Below are 20,300 nucleotides of genomic sequence, written 5' to 3'. Positions count from 1 at the left end.
CTCCAGTATACATGTTGAGAGCTAACTTATCCTTGATATCATGATATTCTTTGTTGAAGCTGTTTTAGTAAATACGTTGTTTTTATTAATATTTTTATTTTCTAGGTATAAAACAGTATCTTTGGATGCCTGGCATGTAGAAATAACCCACAATAAGATAACTAAAGTTAACAAGAGTGCATTGTATTTTTGTGGGTTTCCCACTCTAAAACACATTGCACATAAGGTAAATGATCACTATACTTTGGCATTTCACCCCAACTATTTCATGAATTATTAGGGAACGATTTGACGTAGGTTTTGTGTGCTGTCTTTCTCTCATCTAGTTCTATCTTAAAAAAAGTGGGGTACAAGTATTCCAGCAGAGCAGCCATGGTGAGAATATGCTGTTAGAAATCATATGTGACAAGGATTCAAAAGAGCAGGTAACTGTCTCTCTTTCTAATGACTATCTTAATTATGCACTATATTAGTTATATATGCCTAATGAGAAGTTAAGGTTAGGGTTTTTTATCACCTTCTGTGTTGTGTTATCATAGGAAAAAATCAAAGGAGAAAAATACATACAGTGAAACCTGCCCTAGGGACCACCTCTCATAGGCAGCCCCGTGTGTTAAGTAACCGATTTAAATTGTTACCAAGATACTTGGTATAATTTTGTTCAGTCCTTGTTAGGCAAGCAGTAATGCTTGGCTTACACATGGAGCTTTGCATAAATGTGTTGCACTCTAATTTTTGCAAAACAACCTATGAGGTAAATAAGTTTCCCTTGCGTTTGTACAGACGGAGAAACGGTGAGGCACACAGAGGCTGTTACATGCCCAAGGCCAGAGAACAAATCACTAGAGAAGCTGGAATTACAACTCCTGGGGTTCTTGTGTCTCAGTCCCAGGCTCAGACCATTGCCTTCTCTTTTCTACTACTTCTTCAAGTAGTCTCATGACAGGTTTCTGTGTGCATTTGGAGATGGTTACCTATATAAGCTCAAAGAAAAATCTTTAATAAAAGGCACTGTAGTCAATAGTAAAAGAGATTAAATAAAGGGTGGAGGAGGGAGGAAATGTGATTAAATGTCCTTGGGTAGTGGGAATCTGTTGGAGGGTTTGGATTTTGTCCCAGTTTTAAAATATTGGAAGTTACTCTCTCCAGTGCTAACTGGAAGGGTATCTACACAGCTCATGAAAGTGAACCTCTTAGCCTGGGTCACAGACTTGGACTTATGGGGCTCGCACTGCTGCACTAAAAATAGCTGTGTAGATGTAGTGGCTCAGGCTTTGAAGCTTGGGGAGGATGGTGGGCTTCCGTAAGTATACAATAAGTATCACAATCCAAAGTGAATGTGTTAAAAGCTCTTAAGGCTTTTCATTGTGGTTCACAAGATAAACTGCTACCACTTTCAAATTAGATTTTTTTATTATAGTCAATAATGCTTTCATGTTAATTTCATGTTTTATTGCAGTAATTTTATTTGTTTGATGGAATAACTGAAGTAGAGTAACTTTTTTGTTTTTCAGTCTGTAGAAAATGTAGCCAGTTTGGTGCTTGGAAAGTCTGTTTTTGTTAACTGGCCACACCTTGAAGAAGCCAGAGTTATTTCTGTGTCAGATGGAGAAACTAAGTAAGAACAATTGCATGGAAAGTTGTCTGCCTATGTTACTCTTTTACTTTCCCAAATGTTCCAAAAGCTACACAGTAGTCAAACTATTTTTTTAAAAGCACTGATTCAGAGCACACTTTGATTAAATAACTTATTTAAAAGAGGACAGAGCATCTCAGGACAGCAGCTAGACGACTTAACATGGTTCTTGGGGCTCGGATAGTTCTATGGAGGCACAGATCTCCATTGCTTCCGTCAAGATCTGTGGGACAAACTCCATGCTTATTCTAATGGGAGAAACAGAAACCTGGACAGAAAAATTTGAGGGAAACTGCCAGGGGAATCTCATGCAGATTTTTCACAAGTGTGGGGGAATCTGGCCTCTTGATGTGGAATGGAAACCATCCTATAAGTCTTCCAATACTTGAAAAAGAGCAAATATATTTTCTAACTAAAATAAGTGCATTAATAATTAGTGAAGTGCAGACCTATCTGTTGAAGTTAATTATACACTTATAATATCCTCAAGGTTTTATTTGGAAGAGCCACATGGAACACAGAAGCTTTACCTGGGAAACACTGTGCCACCAACTAAAGTGGCATATGTTGGAGAGAAAGAACAGAACATCTGGTTGAAAGATGTTCAGGGGATTTCAGAACAGTAAGTAGTTAAAAAATTAAATTTTGTAGTTTTACTGTTTAAAACTCAGCTACTTTTTGTTGCTTCATTATGGATTTAGTTAGAAGACTAGTTGCATACATGATAATAAAAGATGGCAAGCTAATGAATGAGGGTGTTGAAAGATAAGAATTTGGGGTGAAACATTAAACACAGTCACTTAATAATTACTTCTCCCATAAATGGCATCTAACTTGATAAACTGAACTGTTTTTTATTAGCATTGTTGACTAATAATTCTCCTGACCAATCCCCTCCATTATTTGTTTGAAGGAAGAGTTGAAACACCCACTTTTCGTTCTGTAGCTGCAGCAACATTCAGTGATCCTTGCAGAGGTTCCACCACTCTGGCTTCATTCCATCCTCATTGCGCTCTGGGGCTTCCCAAGGCTTTCAGAAATGCATGCATTCTCGGCATATGAGGGAATCCGGCATGTGGTGCAATTTGAATGGATCGACAGCAGCAGAACTCCCTGTAGAAATTACTGAATCCTACTGCATATTTGCTGTAAACAGTGGAGAGGGAAGTGGGTTCATGATCCCTATCCCACTCTGAAGATCTTTGGAGCACAGTAGGTGTCCCTAGGAGGACTGTTGGACAGGTCTTTCGACTGTATGGGGTTCATGTGCCCATGCAGCAGCAAGATGATTAATTGTATACTGACATGCAGGGTGGATTAATAACATCGACAGCTTTGGTATCGAACTTAAAATTTTCCTTTTTTTCTGGAGCCCAGTGTCTCCCACAATTCTTGATGTCTGGACTGCTCTACTCTCTTTGAAGTTCATGGAGGTGGAGCAGAATTTTGGAACCGAATGATCTGTCCACACACCCTCAATTCCTGCTTGCTTCCAGTTTCTTTGCCTCTGTGTGGATGGCAGTTTTTTCAACCTATACATCTGCTCTAGGGGTTTCTGGTCAAAATTTGGTACAGTGGTGAGCAGCTCTTCCACTCCCTCCTTTGCCCTGGGCCAGTTTTTTAGTTGGATATTGGAATCCCCCAGAGCCTCAGCTGCAATGCCCCCCTGCTGGCTCATGTGCCCATTCAGGTATGGAAGAGGAGCCTAAAAAAGCACTGAATGAGATCCAAACAGTGCTCCATCTGTGAGACTTCCCTCCTAGGCTTGGCAGATACTGTGTTGTGCCCAATCTGCCCCCAGTCTTCTGTTAGATTCCAGAGCTATGAGTGGGACGGTCATGTAGGGTCCCTTGCCCACCAGAGCAGATGAGACTCTAATATGGTGTGATGGACTCAGACCAGAAGGCAGGTATATCAGCCTCAGAATGAGCAAGTCCTTGTTCCCTGGATAACCCAACAAAGGCAGTATACTCCAGGCCAGTCAAGATACCTGACACCAATTAACCAGTTAAGGCTGTTAGGCTGATGGAGACAGCTGGAACCAATTAAGTTCCCACTCATACTGCTTAAAAGCTCTCCTTTCCAGTTCTCTCAAGCAAGCCCAGGTGAAAAGAGCTGAAGGAGAAGAAGCATTGCTGAATCCTGAGGTAAGGGTGAAGCTGGGGAAAAGGGGACCATGGGGAAGCGGCCCAGGGAATCAGAGATGTCAGTGGTGAAGGGAAAGCTGTCAGCAGCTGCTACCATTAGGGTCCCTGGGCTGGAACCTGGATTAGAGGGTGGGCTTGGGTTCCCCCCTTCCTCCCCTGCTCTACAGAGATCCCCTTGAGAGGGGAAGCAGACTTTGGTCCAGGCGGGAGGCTTAACTGCACCTACTGAGCTCTAAGGAGCAACAGAGACTGTGATGAAAGTAGCTCAATAAGCTGTGACCTTTGCCACTATACTGAGAAAGAGAGGTCACATTGAGGGCCTTAGCAAGTGAGGGACCCACCAATACAGGCTCAGAGCTTTGTCACAGTGGGAAAAATGGACCTGGAATCTGTGGGAAGAGTTGGGAGAGTGTTCAAGGATGAGGAGGATCCAGGTCAGATTACTCAAGAGTTAAGTTCCAAGGAACCCTTGAAGACCAGAGGAGGCAGACTTGTGGGTTCATAGATCCTCACCCCAAGTCCCAAAGTGAGTCCTGAACGCTTTGGAAAAGAAGCAGGGTTTATAAGTACCCCCCTTCCCAGTTTTCCCACAAGGAGGGCCCTGGAAGCATTTCCCCTCTCCCTTCCAGGAGGGGATGGGATCCAGGAGGACTCAAAAGGAAATGTCACAAGAGGACTTCAGGCCCTCAGCAATCTAGCTGCAAAAGCCTTATCAAACCTGCGATGGAGCTTGTATGCTCTCTAAGTAAGCTAAAAACACTTTAAAGGGAGAGCGAGGGGCGCAAAGAAAAGGATGAAGAAAAGGATGAAAAGGATGAAGAAAAAGCTTAAAGAATCTTGGAGTTATGAGTCCTCTTGATTACTCTCCCTCCTTCCCCTCCTCCACAGGATGGTAAATTGTCAGGCTCTGATTCCAGTCAGGACCAGGGAAAGACTCAGCAAAGGATTTTTCCCCTCTGAGAAATTTGAGACCCTGTGCAACATAGTTGTTGTATCCACTATTCAGATTCAACCTGAACAAAATACCAAAAGTAAGCCTCTAAGGAAATTTTTCCCCTTGAAATCCTCGCCTGATGCCATGATTCCCCTACACTCCTCCTTCAAGGAAGTAATCAAGGATGAATGGGATAATCCAGACACAGGCAAGCACATTAACAGAAATGATCTTTGTTTCTATTGGATCCAGAAATCAGAATTCTCAATTACTGAGATAACAAAGGTTAACAGTGCTTGTAGCATCCCTGGCTAACAATATGGTTATCCCTTCAGAAGAGGTGTTCTATCCTAAGGATCCCACAGATAGAAAAATGGAGGCCCCTCTCAAATACAGACTGAGGCCTCCTCTCTTAAGGAGTCCCTAGCAACTACTTGTGTTGCAAAGCATCTCCCTCCTAGCTAGAAGATCTCAGAGCCCTCAAGAATAGATGACCTTGACTTCAGTTCTGTTTTAAATAAAGTTTCCCCGGCAACAGCATTTATTGCTGATGCCTCAAAGGACATGATGGGATTCTCAGCCAAAGCCATGATCTCCAGCCCTGTGACCAAGCACCATCTATGGCTTTGTCCCTGGAAGGTGGATAGCTAGTTGAAGCTGTGCTCTGCTGAATTCATGGGCGGCCTGCTTTTTGGAGAGAAGCTAGATAAGGTGTTGGTGGACAGTACCTCAAAATCTAAACAATCTCTTCTGAGGCCACACGATGCCTTTGAGAGACTCTAGGCTGGCCTTCTGACACAGGCATTTGTTTCAGCCTTCATCCTGGCAGAAATATCAGTGGTGAGAGAGCAGGTTCTCCAGAGGAACTATGGCTTAGGAGAAAAGCCCTGAGTCCTGCCACTCCCAAAGCCTCTTTATGACAAAGATTGCATAGGTCTCTGCCCAGAGCTGAAACTAGGGGGCAGGATTTCCCATTTCCTTCAACCATGGGACCAGTGGGTCAGGGAGACTGAGAGTCAGGGGTACTCCCTCAAGTTATGGGGTCTGCCCCATCTATTTTTCATCCAGTCCGCCATCTCGAAAAGCATGGTCTAATCCAGAATGACATATTTCACCTCCTGGATGTGGGAGTAATAGAGAGTGCTCCCTCAGAAAAAAGATTCTCAATGTTCTACTCAACTTCTTTATTGTTCAGAAGCATACAAGGGGAATCCGAGCCATTCTACATCTCAAAAGGCTCAACAAGTGGATGAAGAGAGTGACGTTCTGGATGGAAATCCTAATCTCTGTGGTGTTATCTCTGTCCCATGGGGATTTTCTGACTTCACAGGGGATCCACCATACCCCTTCCTGCATGACATCTTCATCAGAGCTTCACCTTAAGCAACAGCACACAGATCTACGTCCCTGACCTTGCATCTCTTGCAAGCACATGGCTTTATTGTCAGCATTGAGAAAAGCTCCTTGATTCCAGCCATCCAAATCACTCACTTGGGAGTGGACATAGACAACTCGTTAGCAAGAATATGTCCATCTCTAGAGGTTCCAGAAGATTCAAGATCTTTTGGAACTGCACTTGAACCTTCAATGGTAGACCTCCTAGTATTTTGCATAGGGATCATTCCATGGGCACAGTCACACATCAGGCACCTTTAAGGCTGCATCCTAAAAGTATGGGACTACTTCCCAGAATGCATGCAATAATAAGTGATATTTCCAGTGCTGGTAATCAACTCTTTAAAATAGTGGTGTGCCCAGGACAGTGTCTGCAAGGACATGCCCATATGCCTTCCTGATCCTCTGATCCACACAACCAATGTCAGCATGGTGGAGGACTGGCTGGGGGACATGCATGAGATCTCAAATAGCTGAAGGTGTCTGGAAACTGGAGAAAGAACCCACATCATAAACTTCCTAACTAAGAGCAGTCAAGCTGGTGCTATGAAGCTTCCAGTCTGGCCTAAAGGGGAACCACATTCTGATTCAGTCAGATAACACAAACATGGTTGCGTATGTAAACAACCAAGGGAGAATAAGAAGCCCAGCACTACATGCTGAAGCAATGCAAATCATGCAGTGGGCAGGGCAGTCTCTCCTCTCAGGGCAGTTCACATAAAGGGGGACCTGAACCAGACGATGGACGTGCTTAGCAGGCACAAAGTGAACAACTCTGAGTGGTTCCTGAATCCAACATGGCCAGAATTTCTGCATTTCTTGGATTTGCTTTGTTTTTCTGGCACCAGCTGCAAAACTTGGTCCAGATAGAGGGGTTTATTTCAATACTGTTTTAGAAGTAAGAAGTGTTCTGATAACTTTGCAGAACAGACCCAGTGATACCAGTGCTTCCCCTTCAATAGCCAGGCTGTTAGATGAAACCAGTTCAGGTCTGGATGAAGCACAGGACCTTGTGAGGAGAGGTTCTATCTCTTCGGAACCTGTAATGGTGAGCCCAATTTCAGCTTTATCAGTTCAAAAAACTGGGTCTCCTCGCCAATGTGGGGTCTTAGAGTTGATCATCAAATAATTTGGCCTGTCCTCAGCTGACATTTGCAAATCACATACACACAAAGAGACCAAAGTACTTCACCAGGAAAGTGGACACTAGATCCATGGGGACAGATACCTTATCATGCAGATGGTCACAAGGCCTCCTTTATGCATTTCCACCCTTCTTGCTACTAGGGAAGGCAGTCCAGAAAATAAATCAGGAACAGGCAACAGTAATATTTGTAACTCCACATTGTCCAAGGAGACTCAGTTTTTGGACCTGATAAAGCTGAAATTGGGCTCACCAATACAGGTTCTGAAGAGATGGGGCACTTCCTCACAAGGTCCTGTATTTTATCTCGACCTGAACTGGCTGCATCTAACAGTCTGGCTATTGAAAGGGAAGTGCTGGTCTCACTGGGCTGTTCTCCAACGTTATCAGAACGCTTCTTACTTCTAAAAGAGTATTGAAAGTATACTCTTTTATCTGGACCAAGTTTTGCAGCTGATGCCAGGAACACAAAGAAAATCTAAGAAATCCACAAATTCTGGCTATTTTGGATTTTCTCCAAGAAGGCTTTGAGAAAGGTCTTCAGTCCTGCACCATTGTGCATCAGGTGTCTGCTCGTAGAAGCATGATGTTTGCAGAATCTGTAGGTTCTCTGGCAGAGAACCTGTAAGTAGCCAGATTCCTTAGGGCAATCCAGTTAGCCAAGCTGGCTATTAGACCTCATTTTCCGAAGTGGCCACTTACGTTGAGAGCCCTGACAAACCATCCCTTTCAACCACTGACATCAGTGTCAGCATTTTCTTTATCCATCAGAACTTGCTTTCTGTTACCACCATGTTCACCAAACGACCGTTGGAGCTGTTGGTGCTCTCTATGCAGGAACTTTACTCCATGTTTCTTGAATACAAGATGGTGCTCAGAACTCTGGAATCATTCCTCCCAAAAGTGAACTCTTCTTTCCATGCTTCTCAAGAGTGGTTCTCCGTTCATTCTTTCCAAGGCCACGACATCCGATCGAGGAGAGGATGGCACACCTTATATGTCAGAAGGGCTTTGAAAATTTACCTCAAATGTTCAGAGTCCACAAGGAGATCAGGGGCCCTGTTTGTATCCTTCTATCTGAAACACCAAGGTCTCAGAGATGCCATGTATTCTGTTGCTAGGTGGATTAGATTATGCATTATGGAAGCATACTAGGCATCAGAGATTCTAGTTCCAGAAGGGGTCAGGGCACACTCTACACAATCCCTGGCAACCTTGTGGGCAGAAAGCTAATGCATCTACAGCAGAAATTTGTAAGGCAGCCACCTGGTCGAAGGCTGCCTCCTTTATCAAGCACTAGAAGGGGGACTTCCTGTCTTCTGCAGCGGCGTCCTTTGGCAGGAAGGTGCTGTAGGCAGAGGCCTGGAAATGATTTTGCCCTTTGAGTAAATATTATAGATGGGAAGAGAGATGTTTTTTCCTTTTTCTGACCTTTTCTATCACCTCCGTACATCTGCTTGCAGCTTCTCAGATGTCAAGAATTGTGGGAGATGCTGGGCAGCAAAACAGAAAATTTCTTACCAATAATTTCCTTTCCACTAGTAGTGTCTCCCACAATTCTACCCATCCTGGATGGCTCATCAGTCAAGGGTCAGTCATTAAATGGAATCATTACCATATGATAGTCTTCCTTGGTCTAATGCAGGTTTCAGAGTAGCAGCCGTGTTAGTCTGTATCCGCAAAAAGAACAGGAGTACTTGTGGCACCTTGGAGACTAACAAATTTATTTGAGCATAAGCTTTTGTGCCCATGAAAGCTTATGCTCAAATAAATTTGTTAGTCTCTAAGGTGCCACAAGTACTCCTGGTTCTTTTGGTCTAATTCAGTGGTTCTCAAATTGTGAATTGGGACCCCAAAGTGGGTCGCAACCCCATTTTAATAGGGTCGCCAGGGCTGGCTTAGACTTGCTGGGGCCCGGGGCCAAAGCTGAAGCCCGAGCCCCACTGCTCAGATTACAGGCCCTCTGTTTGGGGTTGAAGCCTCTGGGCTTTGGCCTCATTGCCTAGGGTGTGGGGCTCAGGCTTTGGCTTTCACCTCCCACCAGGCTTCGGCAGCGGTGCAAGTAAAATCCATGTCTTACCAGTACAAGGGGGGCACCAGCTAAAGGGGGTACGTGACCTTCCGTTTGACTCCCAAGTCCCAGATCCCCCATGCTCTCTCCGTCCCCTCCTCACATCCATCCCGTGTTACCTGGGGCACGTGGGGGTTGGGCTCCGTCCTCCGGCTGCACAGGGGGCAGGATTTGGGCAGGGAGGTGGTACAGTCACCGAAGGAGCTGCCAGCGTTCTGCTCCTTTCTGCGCTGCTGCCCCTCCCAGCAGGGAAAGGAGCAGAACCCCCAGCCTTCTCCAGCAGAGCTGCTGCTATGTCTTTCCGGTATGCCGTACCAGCTATAAATAGCTTGCTAGTATGGCATACTGGAGTGTACTGGCCTACTTGCACTGCTGGGCTTCAGTTCCCTCTCCTGGGGTCATGTAGTAATTTTTGTTGTCAGAGGGGGTCACTGTGCAATGAAGTTTTTGAGAACCCCTGGCCTAATGTATGTAGTTATTTTTGTCAGCTTTGGAATATTTGTTAATGATGCTAGCAAGTTTTGCAATTTGTAAATAACTCATCTGGAAGCAAGCAGGAGTTGAGGGGGTGTGGCAAGACCATGTGGCTTCAAAACTCTGATTCACCTCCCTGGGCTGCAAAGAGAGGAGAGTAGCCCAAATTTCAAGAATTGTGGGGAGACGCTGCTAGCAGAAAGGAAATTATTGGTAAGAAATTTTCTGATTTTAGCCCCATATTTTGGGCTAATAATTCTAGGTGTTCAGATAGTACAGTGAATGACTCACATAGGATCTAGAATAACACTTTAGCCTTGGAGTTCTTAAACCTGTATATAGTTCTTACTTATAAAACAGGAAACAATTATTTAAATATTCATAATTTTAAGAATAATTTCTGTTTGGATTTAAATACATTGGTTAAGGCCACCATAAAAGTAATTTCCTTTTTGTGTTAGGAAGTTCCATGTATTTAAATCAAAATAAATGTTTTCCTTTTTTTCTTCAGCTACCAGAAGAGAAAAGGAATAATTATAAATGAAACCTCAGTAGTTGTATATGCCCAGTTACTCACTGGTCGTAGATATCAGCTAAATCCAAATGGTGAAGTTTATTTGGAGAAGCAGTGGTCAAAACAAGTTCTTCCTTTTGTTTACCAAACTATTGTCAAGGTAAATATTCCAAATACTCCTAATCTTCTATAAAATTTTCCTTTCCATTAGGAAAGGATTGGAACTGTGGGTCGGGACCCCAAAGTGGCCAAGGGCTGGCATTTCCTTTGCTGGGGCCCAGGACTGAAGCCTGAGCCGCGTTGCCCGGGGCCAAAGACCAAAGGTTTTAGCCTTGAGTGTGTGTGCGGGGGCACCTCAGGTAACATACCCCCTGCCTGGGGCTGAAGCCCTTGGGATTTGACTTTGGTCTTTCTCCTCCCCCCCTACCCACCAAGAGTGGTGGAGCTCAGGCTTCAGTCCCCACCTCCTGGAGTCATTTAGCAATTTTTGTTGTCAGAAGAGGGTTGAGGTGCAATGAAGTTTGAGAACCCCTGGATTAGAATGCATACTTCAAAACAGACAAATAATAAGAATTAATCAGCATCTTAATTTTATGGTAATAGTGCATCCTTTCTAGTCTAAAAAGTATATACTTTGTCAAAAGCGACATTAAATGGTATATATTTTTTCACTGAAACTCCCATTTCAGAAGTGTTGGGAGCTAGACTGAAGGCTCTTGTCACAAAAGTTGTGACCCTACTGCATATTTTATTTTGATTGCCACGAACTTTTGTGAGGACATTTTGAATAAGATACAGTAGTCATCTTGGGCCAGATGTAGCCCAGTAGCTTTATATAATTTCACGGGCAGTATTTCTTTCAAAAACTGAGTTGATGTATATTTTAGGTTCTGAGGTTAGCATGAAGGAAATAGTTTGTAGTTTACTTTATAGTGGTTGTTTGATATTTAGCAGACCTGTCTAAAGAACGTATTGGATTGCCGAGGTGTTTTAATACTATAGATTTTATCTTCTTATTTCATGTAGGATATCAGTGCTTTTGACTCTCGTTTCTCCAACATCAAAACCTTGGATGATTTGTTTCCTCCTGGAAGTACAGTCTTTATGCTGGGGACTCCTTACTATGGCTGCATAGGAGAAGTTAGTCCAAACATTTATTCTTGCAAGATTTCTTTTCTTACGAGCCTATAAATATAAAGGGCCAGATTCTCTGGTGCTGTGTGACAGAATCTAGCTCTGGAGTCAGTCTAACCAACCCAAGTTGGATTACTTTGGTGGCTTAGTTGACACGTTTGAGCTCCTGCCTCGTCCCTAAGGTAACAGGGAAAAGAGAGCATAACCAGAATGTCCCATCAACATCATGATCATCAGCTATGGTTTTGTTCCTATGGGGCTCTTTGCAGTCAGCGTGATGGCTGTTCTAACTAAATGCAATAGGACTGGCCCTGTAAAGAATCTGCACCAAGACCTGAGGAGGGCAAAGTTGAGCTTTAAGGTTTTTTTGACCATCCCTACAGTCTATACAGATAAACAGCCCAGTTTATCTCTACAGAGTATAGACCGCAAAGTCTGGTGCCAAGTCTGTTTTTAAATTACCTCTTTCTAAATGAGGGAGGTAGTGTTTGTCTGCCATCTCTCTCGTATAGATGGCAGACAAACACATATATAAGTGAATTTGCACATGTAGCTTAGCTTCTCATAGAAAGTATAGGTCTAGAGTTTTTACCTCAGTTGTTCCAGCAGAGAAGTGAAAGAACTTTATTAACTTACTTTGTTTTCTATCAGGTGCAGGATTCATGTGATGTTATCACCGAAGGTAGAATTCGTGTAGTTTTCAATATCCCGTGTGAACCCCAGCTTGATTCCTTAATACAGAACCAGCATGTAAGTATTTTTGTAAATCCAGTAAATACTTAAATATTGTGTCAGATATTTTTGTCAGTTGCAAATTTCCTTCACAGATCCCAATTGTCTTTTGTGCCGCAGTCCATATCTTTCTGTAAAAGACTGAAGTACTAAAACACACTCATTCAGGGAGACTATCTTAACACTAATATATTGTAATGTAAGGCTGAATATAAGAGCATTGAACGGCACTCTTACCGTGCAGTTCCATACCCATGTCCCATGGTTTGCATCCTCTGTGGGATGGTCTAGTTCTACTAGAATCTGGCTGCCAGTTGTGCTGCTCCTTTATATGTACCGGCAGCTGGTGACCAGAAACAATATTTCTGGGCAATGAGGAACGGGAATCACCATGTGCTTTTAACTTTTTTACTCAGATGATTGCATTGGCTTCACTTTCATTTCTAGTTGCCATTAACATCTTAAACGGCAATATTTAAAACATTGGTCTGGAAATCAGCTGTTCAGGAGATCTAGTGATCATGACAGTTAAGGTCAGCTGGGCGACTCTGGCAGTTAGTCCCTGAATTTAGGCAGTTCATGACAAGACAGCGGGGTTTTTTCAGTTGATGGTCCTTTCTTTGGGAACTAGTTCCCATTAGTGATCTGTAAGAGCCTAAGCTGACAAGTTTAAGAGCAAGATGCGAGATGCGCTTGGTTTAGCTCAGTGTTTTTCAAACACATTGAGCTCAGGGATTGGATTGTATTTTATTACTCAATATTTATAATAGCTCCCCAAGGTCCCAGTCTAGATCACTGCCTCATTCTGCAGCTAGACACTCTAGCAACACAGTCCCAGCCCCAAATAACTTTGTAAATTCCTCTGGGCCTGGCATGGGATGGGGAAAGAGGAAATGTTCATCACTTATCTTCTCCTCCTTGGATCCTCAGACCAACGGAAGGGTCTCCTGCAGAGTTCTGGGAGCTGGTTTCCTTTCCTCTCCTCCCAACCCTTAGTGCAGGAATAGCAGAAAATATGTAGGGTTGGAAGGTAATTTTTAAAAGGAAATAATTGGGCTTTTAAAAATAATTATAGTACTTTATTGTCTGCATCCTGTCCTAGTATATAGTAATATATTTTTATTTTTAAAGAAATATTCTGTGAAGTACAATCCTGGATACGTTTTAGCCAGTCGTCTTGGAGTGAGTGGATATCTTGTCTCCAGGTTTACAGGAAGCATATTTATTGGAAGAGGATCCAGGAGAAAGTATGTCTGACTGTAATAAATTTCTTTGTAATCAAAACTCTCAATTATGCATGTAAAATTGTAGATTATATACTATGGTAGATTCCGCCTAATAGCAATCCCGATATTAGCAACTTCCAGTTAATGGGAACATTTTCCCGGGAACCAATCCCATCCCATTAACATCAGTGTTGATAGGATTAGGATATTGGCACCGGCATGCTGCTTATTAGCAACTTTTTTTTTAAAGAAAGGCCCCACCTGCAGGCAGGTTTGTGAGTCTACAGGCAGGGAAATAAGTATTGAGATGTGCTGAGCACCCCCTGCAGATAGGTTTATGAGGCTGCATCCAGGAATGGAAGGGCTGGGGCATGCCATCCTCACTGCAGCACCCCAAACCTACCTGTGGCCAGTGCTCATCGTGTCCCAGCGCTTCCTTCTGGGTCTGCAGCCCAGCAGACCTGTCTGCGCATGGGACTATATAGGAGGTAAGAGGCTGTGGGCTGGGCTGGGAGGCAGTGGGCTGGGCAGTAGTGGGGAGCGGAGTTGCAGCCCAGCAAACCTTATTGCACACGGGATCACACAAGGAGATAAGGGGCTGCAGGCTGGGAGGGGAGGCCATAGGCAATAGCGGGGAGGAACGCTGCATCCTGGGTTTTGGAACTGCATGATATCTCTCCCTGCACTCTCCAGGCTGTGCCCCTGTCAGGAGACTGCACCCAGGGAAGGGAGTGCTGGAGCATGCTAAGACTTCCACTTATTAACAACTGCTGGATAATAGCAACTTTTGGCTAGCAACCAAGGGATTACTAATAAGTGGAAGCTACTGTAAACAGAATTTACTATATTGATTTTTCTTATGTTTTCATCCTATTTGACATCTCACTATTAATAAATTCTAATGGGATCTGTGATGTAAAATTGTATTGATAGTGTATTTGATATAAGCAGTGTTTTCAGAAAGATGCAGTCTTCAGTTAACAGAAGCTTAGTTTGTTAATTTTCTGAATCGGAGCTTTGTTCTGGTTGTTTAATTGTTTTTTTCTTTTTTCTTTTTTTTTTTTTAAACTAAGAATCGCTTAGATTTATTAAGTGCCGAAGAATTGTTTAGTTGCAGTGACATTCTAATTGAGCATTAGCAGAATATTGCATCAGATTAAAATTGAAAAATTAAATTAAAAATCCCAGCTGAATCATATGTATTCCTGTACTTCATATATATTTTTTTTATTCTTCTCTTGGAGACACCTTCAGTATGTTAAATCTGCACAGCACCTAGGAGGCTAGTAGGTTGAGACTCTGTAATTCTAGGGGATGTTGTTCTGAGTTTATTCCACCCAATGCTGTCATGATGCCCTTCCTGCCTCAATCAGAAAATGAGGCCTAGTCTGGGACTGGTACATTTGAAATTGCATTATTAAAATTTTACGAAAAATCAATTAAAAAACCCCCCTCAACTGGGACATTAGTATAAAAGACTTTTCCGTCAAGTAAATTTTGGGTGAGAATTTTTCCTTAAATCCCTCATCTGTAAATATATTTCATCATTACAACCAACCTTCCAAAGCAAGGAGACCCCAAGAAGACTGTATTCAAAGCCTGTTAACAGTTCTTAATTGGCTAGAAAGATTACTGTTTACCAACTGAAAATACTTGAGCTACTTCAAGCCAGGCAAAATGCCTCTGAAGTGTGTCCAGCCCTTGGTAGTGCTGAGGAGGACACCAGGGTGGAACTAGAACTCTATTGGAGTCCCCTCTTGTAGTACAGAGCACTAACTCTACGCCACAAAGATGACAATCTTTGTTTGTTTGTAATTTGTGTATTTATTGAATAACAGTTAAAAATATGCAATTGTATACAACTTGTGAAAAAGATAATAATCCAAAAGTCACATGATATGCTTTCCTAAAACTCAAAACACTTGTTTCCTGTTACATCCCACAGATTTATTATAGCCAACTTTTATACAGCACTTTTCACCAGTAATTCTCAAAGTGCTTTACAAAGTAGGTCAGTTTCATTAGCAGATAAAGATGTTATCAGAAACAACTTTTCTGAGGCTCAAGTCAGATGTCAGTAGTTTTTCCTTTACAAAACTTATTTTTTTGTTTTGCAGTCCACATGGAGACCACAAGGCAAATGTGGGCTTGAATCTGAAGTTTAATAAGAAGAATGAAGAGGTCCCTGGCTATACTAAGAAGGTTAGAAATGAATGGATGTATTCTTCTGCAGTAGAGCAACTTCTTGCTGAGTATTTAGAAAGGTAAGAGTTGAATAATAACTTCATATTTCTGAAATTATTGTACTGAAATTGTAAATGGGTTTTATTCACTGTGCAAAAGTTTATTATTGATGACTCTGGGACTGGAGGGTAGGGTAACCCAAATCCTGGTTTAATGGGAAATAAGTGCATCAAATGAAGTATTTTGAGTTGTTTCTGACTTTTAGACTTAAAGTGAACTATAATTTAGCATGAAATAGCAAAGGAACAAAGTCAACAACATTATTAAGAAGGTAATGGAAGCTTCTTAAAGCTAAGATTAAAAAAATTGGAAAAAATGATATTTTCTTCATATCTTCAATGTACAATCTGTACCCAGTCATGGCTTTTTCTTTTCTGTGTAGACACACACTAGTTTCAAAATCAGATGGTGACAACTGTAATAAGACATTCTGAGTGTGGGAGGTGTCTAAATTATTTCATTTTGTTGCATAGAACATTGACATAAACACATACAGCTCCAGTGTGCTGGAATTTGAAAACACCTCATATTATAATAGTTACTCCGCATAGAAAATCCAGTTTTATTGTACTATCTATATTACCTTCTGGAACTACTTTGAAATCAGTTTGTATCCCACTGTAGTCTCTCCTGATTGATGAGGAATTAAAAACTAAAATGAAGGAGGCTAGTGTGTGGAAGTGATCTTGTGGAGGAGACGAATTAAACTTTCATTTCTAGACCAGTGCTGTTGTCATTCAGCATGTAGTGCACATGATATCTAACGGATTTATATACACGGTGAAAGATCACTTAGTCATTGTCTAGCCTCTTAGTAACGGCTAGAGGCTGACTACAGTTATGTAAAAATGACTGCATAAATGGAAAAAAATAAACAGCCTAAAAAGCAAAAAATGTTGAGCTATCAAGTGGGGCTTTGTTGACATCCCAATCCATCCAAGTTCCTCTCCAGTAACTTGTCATCATTAGAATCCCTCAGCAACAGTCTGTCTCTGTAACTTAAGCAGGGCCGGCTCCAGGCCACAGCACACCAAGCGCGTGCTTGGGGCAGCATGTCACGGCGAGCGCTCTGCCGGTTGCTGGGAGGGCGGCAGGTGGCTTCGGTGGACCTGCCGCAGGCGTTTCTGCGGACGGTCCACTGGTCCCACGGCTCCGGTGGACCTCCCGCAGACATGCCTGCGGCAGCTCCACCAGACCCGCAGGACCATCAGACCCTCCGCAGGAACGCCTGCGGGAGGTCCACCGGAGCCGCGGGACTGGCGAGTGGCAGAGCGCCCCCCCGTGGCGTGCCGCCGTGCTTGGGGCGGCAAAATTGCTAGAGCCGGCCCTGAACTTAAGCTTACTTTATGGAGAGGGGGATGGAGCATGTAGGATCTTCCAATTTCTTCTTTATTCCCATGTCATAGAGATCCAGCCTTTTAACCAAAGAGGGCAGGACACAGGCCCTTCTGGAGCCCATCAGTACTGCTTCTGAGGTTGCATGATGGAGTTGGGCGGACTTAGAGAAAGGGAATGTCTCATTTTACTTCTAGAGTGTTCTGAGTCATAGCAGGAGATGATCTTGGACAGAACTCTGATTTTCCATCTTTCGTCAGTGTATTGCACTGCCTGTTTGGCCAATAAAACTCTGTACATTTATGGAAAGCTACTGCACCCTGGATTCCAGATTATTTTGTGTCTATTAAGCAGTTGTTTTTTACTGTGCTGTATGTGAAACTATATCCCTTTTATTATTAGGGTCCCTGAACTGTTTAGTTATATTGCCAAAAATAGTCAAGAAGATATATTCTATGAAGATGATATTTGGCCTGGGGAGGACGAGAATGGGTAAGCAATGTGTTTTTTTCATTTTGTTTAAATAGTATTCTACATGACAAGTTCCAGATATGGACCTCTGTACATTCAAAAACTACTGAAGTCTCAAAGCAAAGGAGGGTACAATTATTTCAGTATTTTTTGAATCATCCGGTCCAAATACTAGACTAGAAAATTTGCTGTTATAAAAATGTGCAGAAATTCTTCAAGTACTGAAATATCTGCAGGCAAGGAAACTGCCCAACCTGAAGATTGGTAGACAGGAAACTGGTGGCAAGAGGGATTTGACAGTATTGAAAATGGCTGCCACCACATAATGGTGGCCTTTTTAAATAACTGAAACCTATCTTTTTCTTCAAGACTAGACTTATTAAAGGATCATTTTGACAATTATCAGGATATTATATACATCATTTCTAGAGCCAGCTATTTATCATACGTATACCTCATATTTGTACAGTTTAGTTTTTAATTTTTGCTTTTAAAATAATCTTCATGGGGTGTTTTTTGTTTGAAAATCCAAATTTTTAGTCTGGAAGGTAGAATTTCAAGAGTCTGCATTTTAGTTTATACTTTTGAAGCACCATTCTGTCATGGTTAATTTTTTTGTCCCTATACTTAAACTCTCGGCGCACACAGCAGTGTTTGTTATGACTATATCCAGTTATAAGATGCACCTACTACTGTAGTATCTGGTGACATTATAAATCCAGAAACTGGATATAGTCCACAATAATATATAAGCCCTCAACAATTATGATTAATATGGAATTTTTTTTTATATAGTGCTGAGAGAGTTCAAGAAATTGTTGCCTGGCTAAAGGCACATCCTGTCAGCGCTTTATCTCGTTCATCTTGTGACTTACAAATTCTGGATGCAGCTATTGTAGAGAAAATTGAAGAAGAATTAGAGAAGTGCAAGGTACTGAATTTTTATAGGTTTAACTAGTGGTGGACTAAAAAGCAGTTGTTTTTATTGTCCAAGTACTTTATTCAGATTACAGAAAATGGTTTTTCTGTGGCATGGTAAATACTACAGAGTCTATTTGAACTGCAAGCTACTAAATTGCATCATAAATTGTCACAGCAACTCAGAAAAGGGCATCAGCAGTCTCTCTACTCTTTAGGTCTTTTCTCTCTAGTTAGTTAAGTCAGATCTGCTCTGAGCTCCCCTAACTGTCAATGATCTTGGGAAAAGAATCTGTGTCCAAAGAAGTCCTGGACCCTCACAGTGTCTTCCAAACACAAACCCAATCTTCCATTCTGTTTTCCAAAGTTTCCCTCTGATCCGCAGATAATTAGGAGGCAGTCTCCTCCAACCTCACAGGTCTCTCTCATCAGATCCATTCAAGTAAAAGAGAAAATAAAACAAAAACAGGCAAGGAGGTATTAAGTGTTAAATCAGTTATTAAGTCCCATGATGTGTAGCAAATCCCCATGAGATAAGTGGTTGGTATTCTTCCAGATTGTGTAGAAGGCTCCAGAAGCAAAAGTGATATTAATTTTGGGTTTGTTTTGGGATCGGTTAAATAATTTAAGCCATGGTTTAGAAAGACTAACCTGACTTCTTAGATCCAGTTACCTGAAAGTATTTTTTAAATACAGTGTTTCGTCATGATTAAAAGTCTTGAGAACTGTGTCTCCTCTGTTAATACCAGAAGAATGCCTGCAGTACATTTTCATGGAGCATATATATATATATTTTCTTCAGAAGTCCTACTGTATTCTGATCCCTGTTCTGCTTACTTGCTCAACACATCAAAAAATAAAAAAATCCTGTCAGTTTTCACTTCAGACTGATAGTGGGCATTTTTTATCTAAGACATTGCAAAACAATGGCATAATTTTTCAGACTTCTTACTTAATAGTTTTTAAAATTCTTCTGTCCCTTTCCTTTAGCAAAGGAAGAGTAACAAGAAGGTGCGAGTGACGGTGAAACCCCATTTGCTGTATAGAGTAAGTCATTTGAGGGCTATTAGTTTTTATAATAAAATTAAACGTATGTAAAATAAATATAACCTGGACAAACTTTATGAACTTTCAAAAATTATTATAGGGCACTTCACTTAGTTGGGACAGGATTAATTCAGGTGTCTCCTAGAAAATCAGTTGCTGTGTGGAGTAACAATGACTGCTGCATAAATGGGACAGAAATTCAATTATCATCTCTCGTATGTTTTGGTAGCATATGGCTTTTGCCGCCTTCTGCCTATTTGCTGATTCTACAACTTTCATTCCGTCCATAATTGTAATATATGTAGCAGGAATATTAAATGCTTCAGAAATGCTGCCCTTTGCCTATTTTGCTCTTTTCATGGCACCTGTATGCTCTAGGCTGCTTTGCTGGGTATCTCACAGATGCTCCTGCTGGTGGCACAAGAGAAGCTGAACATTACTTCTGATTGTGCCTTCCCTCAACTCCATGGGCCCATTCAGTAGCACTGAGTAGCACTGCAGCTTCCTAGTTAGCAATATTAATAATAAAAGGATGTTTTCTGAGAATTGTAACTCTCTACCTGGTTGTGAGAAGAGTTCAAATTGTTTTCTCAGTGTCCTGAAAACAATGTAATCATTTCAACTTCTTAAAGTTTTTTAAATCCATGATTCATTTGTTATTAAAATCAGAATAACTTATCTTTATATTTTACAAGAATTAATATAGTCTTTTGATTAATGTCAGCCTCTAGAACAACAGAATGGGGTTGTTCCAGACAGAGATGCAGAGTATCGACTGTTTGACCGTGTTGTCAATGTGAGGGAGAACTTTTCTGTTCCAGTTGGTCTTCGAGGTACCATTATAGGACTTAAAGGAGGTAATATTTTCCTCATAATAA

The 20,300-nt window shown here is 41.9% G+C and overlaps 1 protein-coding gene across 2 annotated transcripts in view; it reads left to right on the top strand.

Moving 5' to 3' along the window:
• Positions 1-20,300, top strand: part of XRN1 (5'-3' exoribonuclease 1) — an 86,609-nt gene that overhangs the window by 38,524 nt on the left and 27,785 nt on the right. For both annotated transcript variants that reach the window (XM_050965786.1, XM_050965785.1), the window contains exons 17-29: positions 106-226; positions 327-425; positions 1,515-1,618; positions 2,127-2,258; positions 10,313-10,475; positions 11,342-11,455; positions 12,101-12,199; positions 13,313-13,428; positions 15,525-15,671; positions 17,389-17,478; positions 18,253-18,388; positions 19,366-19,422; positions 20,147-20,279. In XM_050965786.1, the coding sequence (XP_050821743.1) occupies positions 106-226; positions 327-425; positions 1,515-1,618; positions 2,127-2,258; positions 10,313-10,475; positions 11,342-11,455; positions 12,101-12,199; positions 13,313-13,428; positions 15,525-15,671; positions 17,389-17,478; positions 18,253-18,388; positions 19,366-19,422; positions 20,147-20,279 (1,511 nt within the window). The remainder of the gene's footprint in view (positions 1-105; positions 227-326; positions 426-1,514; positions 1,619-2,126; positions 2,259-10,312; positions 10,476-11,341; positions 11,456-12,100; positions 12,200-13,312; positions 13,429-15,524; positions 15,672-17,388; positions 17,479-18,252; positions 18,389-19,365; positions 19,423-20,146; positions 20,280-20,300) is intronic.

This window comes from Gopherus flavomarginatus, chromosome 8 (assembly GCF_025201925.1).
Source record: "Gopherus flavomarginatus isolate rGopFla2 chromosome 8, rGopFla2.mat.asm, whole genome shotgun sequence".
NCBI classification, from domain to species: domain Eukaryota; kingdom Metazoa; phylum Chordata; order Testudines; family Testudinidae; genus Gopherus; species Gopherus flavomarginatus.
This window is presented reverse-complemented; position numbering and strand designations above follow the sequence as displayed.